The following is an 8,096-nucleotide window of genomic DNA, read 5'->3' on the forward strand; positions in this document are numbered from 1 at the left end:
AGCTCCATATAGATCTCAGGTAGATGAGAAAGCCTTCCCTTTGAGCCTGGGGTCTTTTCTATAGTCAGACAACATGTCACCTGAACTGTATCAACAGGGAATCACATAGGTCACATTTCTTCCAACAAAGAGGAACTGTGAAAATATGATGTTGGCCAAGCTCAGTGGCTCATGCCTATAATCTCAGAACTGTGGGAGGCCAAGGAAGGGGGGATCATTTGAGGTCAGGAGTTTGAGATCAGCCTGTCCAACATGGTAAAACCCCATCTTTACTAAAAATATAAAAATTAGCTGGGCGTGGTGGCGGGCGCCTGCAGTCCCAGCTACTCGGAAGGCTGAGGCAGGATAATGGCTTGAACCCTGAAGGTGGAGGTTGTGGTGAGCTGAGATGACACCACTGTACTCCAGCCTGGGTGACAGAGTGAGACTCTGTAAAAAAAAAAAAAAAATAGGCCAGGCGTGGTGACTCACGCCTGTAATCTGAGCACTTTGGGAGGCTGAGGTGGGCGGATCATGAGGTCAAGAGATTGAGACCAGCTTGGCCAACATGGTGAAATCCCGTCACTACTAAGAATACAAAAATTAGCTGGGTGTGGTGGCACATGTCTGTAGTCCCAGCTATTCAGCAGGCTGAGGCAGGAGAATCATTTGAACCCGGGAGGTAGAGCTTGCAGTGAGCTGAGATCGCGCCATTGCACTCCAGCCTGGTGACAAAGCAAGATTCCATCTCAAGAAAAACAAAAGAAAGAAAATATTATGCTAAGTGAAGTCTTCAGTCCTCCACCCCACCCCCACCAACAGCTCTCCAGTTTTTAGTGGCTCAGAAGAAAACAACAGGAAAAAGAACAAAGAACAATTCTGTTGATTGAACCAAGACTCAATATATCATGAATTAACCCAGGTCTCAGAAAATAAAAAAAGACAATCCTGATTAGGTTACAGCACACAAAAGATAACAAGAATCATCACCGAATAAGACTAGGAGGGCTTCCGGAAAGGGACAATTTTCTGAAAAGCTTGCCGAAACTCTTCATTAAACACAGTGTAGATTATTGGGTTGATGAGGGAGTTTAAGTAGCCTAGCCAGGTGAAGAAGTCAAAGAGGGCCGGGTGGATCCAGCAGGAGTCCCGGCAGATGGGGAGGACCAAAGACACCACGAAGAAGGGCAGCCAGCAGATGATAAAAGCCCCCAGAATGATGCCCAGGGTTTTAGTGGCTTTCCTTTCTCGAGCAGCGGAAATCCTCTTGCGTTCCAGGGCACTGTCAGCAAGCTTGATTTTCACGTGGTTGAAAAAGAGAGGGGAGCCGGCCAAGTGCGAGTGCCCCTCATGGAGGCTGGGGTTGAGTGAGCAGAGCGAGGACCCTGCAGAGCCTGTGATGAGGTGGGCCGTGGTGAAGCGCTTCCCATAGAGCGAGGGTGGATTCAGGATGCGGTTCCGGGCAGCCCGGTAGATCCGTCCATAGAGGATGATGAGCAACACCGAGGGAATGTAGAAGGCCCCACAGGTGGAGTAGATGGTGTAGGAGATCTGAGAGGTGTTCACCAGGCAGTCCGACATCTCCTCCTGGGCCTTGGCCTGCCGCCAGAAGAGTGGGGGGATAGAGATGCAGATGGAGATGACCCAGACGATGGCGATCATGGTGGCCGCGTGGCCAGCCGTCCGGCGTTTACTGTACTCCAGGGCATCTGTGATTGCCCAGTACCTGTCCAGAGCAATGACACAGAGATGCAGGATGGAGGCCGTGCAGCACGTGATGTCAGAAGACAGCCAGATGTCACACAAGATTTGGCCAAAGTTCCAGGTGTGGGTGATGGTATAGGCGATGCTGATGGGCATGACCAAGATGGAAACCAAGAGGTCGGTGGTGGCCAGGGAGCCAATCAGGTAGTTGGCAGGTGTGTGGAGCTTCCTGGTGAGAAAGATGGTGGTGAGTACAAAGGCATTGGAGAGGACTGTGGCCAGTGTGATGATGGAAAGGGCCACAGCAAGGGAGATCTTGAGCGCCTGGAGGGTCCTGGGATCCCAAGCCCCTAGGGTTTCTGTGGCATTGAGGGATCTGTTGGAGGCCTCCTGGGGAAGGCCTTCTGCCGACTGGTTCAGTGGGGACATGCTAGGTGGCTCTCTCTTCCCACAGACTTCCACACATTTGGCTCCTTCTTTCAAGACTGTCCCACCAACAGACCAAAGTCATCCTTCTGCTTCACGCTGGTGCGAGCCATACACCAGAACAGACCACAGTGAAAAGGCCTCAAGACCAGACTATTCTCCAAGTACAGCAGCAATAAAATGAAATTAAATAATAATAAACAAGACTGGACTATTTGAAGAATGCTGAGAAAACTACCAGCTGGTAGTTAAAGGTCTTTCCTAAACCACAGGAATCCCAAGATGTCTCAGGGTTATGGAACTGTGCCCAGCAGATGGTCATGCCCAGGGGACGCATGCTGAATTTGTTAGACAATTATCAAGGGATCACACCCATGTGGGCAATACCCTGGGATTCTCGCCTTTGGCGTTCTGGCTCTTTTCAAAGCTCGAGACATCTGTGTGTTTAATGAGAACTTCAGAATTCCCTTCATAATAATTGAAAAGATTCTGGATTTTGAGTTGCCTCCGAGGAGCTTTTAAAACTAGGGACATAAAGAAGTTTCAGCTGATTCAGAAAAGCAGTCCAGTCAGCACAGCAGCTCACAGTTTTCCCAGGTTCACCTTGACGCATCCCGAGCTACCTAACTTCGCTTCCTGTCCAGCTGATCCTTTAGAGCCTGAACAGACAAATCATCGGTTCCAAGACTCGAAGAATGCATAGGTTGGGAGCAGGCAAAACAGATCACTGTGGTCTCATGGGGCAGGGACATGTTCAGAAGCTCTGGAGTTAAAAAAAAAAAAAAGAGTTAGGTTCTAGGACAATGTGAAAGCCTGAAATGATCTATACGATCACAAAGATACTGCTTAAAGCTGACCATGGTGCTCTGAAACCAGCATTCTAAAAAGTGTCAGAACACAGGACAGGGTGATGTGCCCCACCCATGCAGTTCCCAGAGGGGACAAAGTATCATATTTGTTGGAACCATCACAGGCTTGTTAGAAGTACATGAAATCAGCTCTATAAGTTGTAAATCAGAAAGCATCATTCTATTTATTTAGCAACAATGGAAACAAAGTAAAACTGTACACAAGGAAAGATAAAGCCCATCAGAAAATAAACCAAATTGTTACGATGCATTTCTCTACAAAGTATTGGGGCGGGGGTGACCTTTTTTCTACTCATTTGAATTTTCCGAATGTTCTACAGCGAGCATATGGAGTTTCCCTCCTGTTGCCCAGGCTGGAGTGCAATGGCATGATTTTGGCTCACTGCAACCTCTGCCCACTGGGTTCAAGTGATTCTCCTGCCTCAGCCTCCCAAGTAGTTGGGATTACAGGTAACTGCCACCACACCTGTCTAATTTTTGTATTTTTAGTAGAGACAGGGTTTTACCACATTGGCCAGGCTGGTCTTGAACTCCTGGGTAATCTGCCCGCATCGGCCTCCCAAAGTGCTGGGATTATAGGCATGAGCCACCATGCCCAGCCATGATTTTTAAAGCTAAAAAAAAGATATGAGTGAAAACAAAAAACACTGGCCAGTCATGGTGGCTCATGCCTATAGTCCCAGCACTTTGGGAGGCAGATGGGGGCAGACTGCCTAAGCTCAGGAGTTCAAAATCAGACTGGGTAACATGGCAAAACCCCTTTTACAAAAATTAGCCATGTGTGGTGGCGTGACCTTGTAGTCCCAGCTGCTCAGGAGGCTGAGGTAAGAGGATCATTTAAGCTGGGGAGGTCAAGGCGCCAGTGAACCAAGGACAACCCATTGCACTCTAGCCTGCGCAACAGAGGGACCCCATCTCAAAAAACAAAAACAAAAACATCTTTTTGTTAAGCAAAGATATTAACTACGAAAATTAAAACCCTGAGCGTTGTTCATTATGGAAGTCTATTTTTTTAATTTATAATGTTTTCTTTTTTTTTTTTTTTTTAATCATGGAAGTTTAATCCAGAAAATACATTCAGTTTTCCAAATAGAAACTGGAAACTTAGTCACAAAAAAATCTTGGGAACTTCCAGGTTGGTGAAAGTATCCAGGTATCTGGAAGGTGGCATCCTCCAACTCCACAGGAACACAAACACCTGCCCTTGAAGCTTTTTTTTGATGGAGTCTTATGCTATTGCCCAGGCTGGAGTGCAGAGGTGCAGTCTTGGCTCACTGCAACCTCCATCTCCCATCAGATGATTCTCCTGCCTCAGCTTCCTGAGTAGCTGAGATTACAGGTGTGCGCCACCACAGCCAGCTAATTTTTGTATTTTTAGTAGAGATGGGGTTTCACCATGTTAGCCAGGCTGGTCTCAAACTCTTGACCTCAGGTGATCTGCTTGCTTCGGCCTCCCAAAGTGCTTGGATTACAGGCATGAGCCACTGCACCCAGCCTCTTGAAGCTTTTTCAGGCCTTGTCCTATGTACATTTTCTTCTGGTTGTTCATTTGAATCCTATATAATAAACCAGTAATTAAAAAAATTATTTATTTGTTTATTTATTTTGAGACAGGATCTAGCTCTGTCCCCCAGGCTAGAGTGCAGTGACATGACCACAGCTCACTGCAGCCTCAACCTTCTGGATTAAGTGACCCTCCAACCTCAGCCTCCCAAGTAGCTGGAACTACAGGTCACACTACCATGCCCAGTCAATTTTTGTTTGTTTGTTTGTTTTTGTAGAGGCAGGGTCTTGCTAGGTTGCCAAGGCTGATCTCAAACACCTGGGCTTAACTGATCCTCCAGCCTTGGCCTCCCAAAGTGCTGTGATTACAGTCACAAGCCACCATGCCTGGCCCCACCCCAGAAATCTTGAAGCCTAATTTCCTTGTCTCCTCTGTGTGCCTCTGGGTTTCAGTATTTGGCATGTGGGCAAGCCTTGAGGTTCCTGGGGCTAGAGGCCCTTGGATGATCAGGATGAGGTGAGCCACAGGGCAGAACCAGTGTAAGCCCACATCTGGTATGACCCCAGCTGAAGTCATGGGGCCTGGCAGGCAGCCCTTGAGTGCTCTGGGGTTGACAAGAAGAATGCTGAGACCACTTATCCCCACTCCCCATGCCCTGCATGGAATGCTACAACTCCACCACCTTTGCATTTTATTTCTTCCAGGTTAACTCAGCAAACAGGTCCTGCCCTGTCCTGGGAGCATTCACAGCCTTGCAAGAGAAGCAGACAGGTTGCTTCATTAAAGGCCCAGGAAGGAGGGCCGGGCACGGTGGCTCAAGCCTGTAATCCCAGCACTTTGGGAAGCCGAGGCGGGTGGATCATGAGGTCAAGAGATCGAGACCATCCTGGTCAACATGGTGAAACCCCGTCTCTACTAAAAAATACAAAACATTAGCTGGGCATGGTGGCACGTGCCTGTAATCCCAGCTACTCAGGAGGCTGAGGCAGGAGAATTGCCTGAACCCAGGAGGCAGAGATTACAGTGAGCTGATATTGAGCCATTGCACTCCTGCCTGGACAACAGAGCAAGACTCTGTCTCAAAAAAAAAAAAAGTTATCATTATGATTATGTATGACTTTGTTTTACAGTGTTTTTCAACGTCATATATTTTAGACAATGTTCTATTAATCGCTTCTACATCAATTTTTTGAGACAGGGTATTTCCATCACCCAGGCTACAGTGCAATGATATGATCATGGCTCACTGTAGCCTCAAACTTCTGAGTTCAAGTTATCCTCCTGTCTCAGCCTCCCAAGTAGAGCTTAAGTTTTCCTCCTGTCTCAGTCTCCTAAGTAGGATTACAGGCATCCACTACCACACCTGACGAATTTTCAAAAATGTTTGTCTCGCTTTTGAAAAACAAAAATGTTTTTCAAAAACAGATGTCTCACTTTGTCTGGGTAGCCTCCAACTGCAGGGCTCAAGCAGTCCTCCTGCCTTGGCCTCCCAAAATGCTGAGATTATAGCCACTGTGTCTGGCCAGTACCACATCATTCTTTTTTTTTTTTTTTTTTGAGACGGAGTTTCGCTCTTGTTACCCAGGCTGGAGTGCAATGGCGCGATCTCGGCTCACCACAACCTCCGCCTCCTGGGTTCAGGCAATTCTCCTGCCTCAGCCTCCTGAGTAGCTGGGATTACAGGCACGTGCCACCATGCCCAGCTAATGTTTTGTATTTTTAGTAGAGACGGGGTTTCACCGTGTTGACCAGGATGGTCTCGATCTCTTGACCTCGTGATCCACCCGCCTCGGCCTCCCAAAGTGCTGGGATTACAGGCTTGAGCCACCGTGCCCGGCCACCACATCATTCTTAAAGGCCTCATTTTGTTCCAATGGGTAGCTATACTAAGGGGAAGAGTTTCACAGTCAGAGTTGGGAGAAATGGCATTCCTAGTGGCTGAAGAGGCAGGAGCAAAGGCCCAGAAGTCAGAAAGTGCAAGGCATGGTTGGAGGAAGGCAAAAAGACCAGCTAGCTGGAGTGTGGAGGGCAGTGTAGATAAGGCTTAGGAGGTGGCTGGTGCCAGAGGTGGGAGACAGTAGGGCACAGATAAGAGTTTGGCTTGGACTAGGGCAATGGGCTGTAATCTCTGCTCTATCCCAGCCTTTCTGTGTAACTTCAGCCAAGTCCCTTCCCTTTTCTTTTTTCCTTCTTCTTTTTTTCTTTAGACAGGGTCTCACTCTGTCACGCAGGCTGCAGTGCAGTGACACGATCATAGCTCACTGCAGCCTCGACCTCCCAGACTCAAGTGATCCTCCTACTTCAGCCTCTCAAGTAGCTGGGACTACAGGTACATGCCACCGCATCTGGCTAATTTTGTAGAGGCAGGTTCTCGCTTTGTTGACCAGGCTGGCCTTGACTTCTTGGCCTTAAGCAATCTTCCTGCTTCAGTCTCCCATAGTGCTTCCCTTTTCTGAGTCTCAGATTTCTTCCCCTTAACAGTGGCTGACCCACCTACCTTCCAGGGCTGCTGTGGAGCTTCCGTTACTTCTGGCAAGGTCAACCTTGGTACCCAGGAAAAAGCTGAGAGGTGCCCAGAATCATTATCATCCTACTTTCCTTCCCCATAGCTCAGCTCAGGATTCTGTTGAGAAGATTAATTCTGTGTCTGGTGATTGATTTTTTTTTTTTTTTTTTGAGACGCAGCTTTGCTCTTATTGCTCATGCTGGAGTGCAATGGCGTGATCTTGGCTCACTGCAACCTTCGCCCCCCCAGTTCAAGTGATTCTCCTGCGTCAGGAGTAGCTGGGATTACAGGCATGCACCACCACGCCCGGCTAATGTTTGTATTTTCGGTACAGATGGGATTTCTCCATGTTGGTCAGGCTGGTCTCGAACTCCCAACCTCAGGTAATCTGCCCGCCTCAGCCTCCCAAAGTGTTATGATTACAGGCAACCAATTCCAAAACATATCTCACAATTTAAAAGATATTAGGCCGGGCGTGGTGGCTCACGCTTGTAATCCAAGCACTTTGGAGGCCAAGGTGGGTGGATCACCTGAGGTTGGGAGTTCAAGACCAGCCTGACCAATATGGTGAAACCCCATCTTAAAATAAATAAATAAATAAATAAATAAAAGATATTATAACAACATCTTTTAAAGAGCTCTTGCTATGTTCCAGGCACTGAGCTAACTTTGGGGCTAAGAGTCATTAACCTGTAAAGCCGGCAATGTGGCCCCACTTCCAATGACCCAACCAATGTTCAGAGAGGTGATGTCACCTGCCCAAGGCCACCTGGCTGGAAGTGGAAAAACCAGGTCCAAAGCTCTAAAACATTTCTACCCTTGTCTACATTGCCTCAGTTGAGGATGAAAAGCCTTAAGGCATGCGTGTATAGCCGGTTTGATGACCCCTCCTGCCCCCACTTGCCTCCAGCTGAAGTTTCACTCCCATTTTGGTTCACGTCGCAAATGTAAACTCTGGTTGGCTCGTTTGAAACTTTCTCCCCTGGAGGCAGTCTGGCTGACTGAGGTGCATCATTTCCCAAGGAAGGCTGGTGTGCCTGCCCCACAAACTCATGCAGTCACCCCTTGAGTTCCAAGCATTCCAGTGACCTCATTTCAGTGAAAGGCG

At 48.0% G+C, this 8,096-nt stretch overlaps 1 protein-coding gene across 1 annotated transcript; it reads right to left on the minus strand.

Annotated features, from left to right (window-relative positions):
- Nucleotides 1–841: 841 nt before the first annotated feature.
- On the minus strand, nt 842–2,532 carry HTR1D (5-hydroxytryptamine receptor 1D). The gene has a single exon (XM_032300754.1). The coding sequence runs from the start codon at nt 2,110–2,112 to the stop codon at nt 979–981; it is 1,134 nt and encodes a 377-aa protein (XP_032156645.1). The 5' UTR covers nt 2,113–2,532; the 3' UTR covers nt 842–978.
- Between the last annotated feature and the right edge of the window lie 5,564 nt (nt 2,533–8,096).

This window comes from Sapajus apella, unplaced genomic scaffold (assembly GCF_009761245.1).
Source record: "Sapajus apella isolate SASKATOON/1434 unplaced genomic scaffold, GSC_monkey_1.0 scaffold43, whole genome shotgun sequence".
In the NCBI taxonomy this organism is placed as follows: Eukaryota; Metazoa; Chordata; class Mammalia; order Primates; family Cebidae; genus Sapajus; species Sapajus apella.

What these genes read in the sequence shown, in the direction of transcription:
- HTR1D (XM_032300754.1), bottom strand. Translation starts at nt 2,112, where the DNA reads ATGTCCCCACTGAACCAGTCGGCAGAAGGCCTTCCCCAGGAGGCCTCC.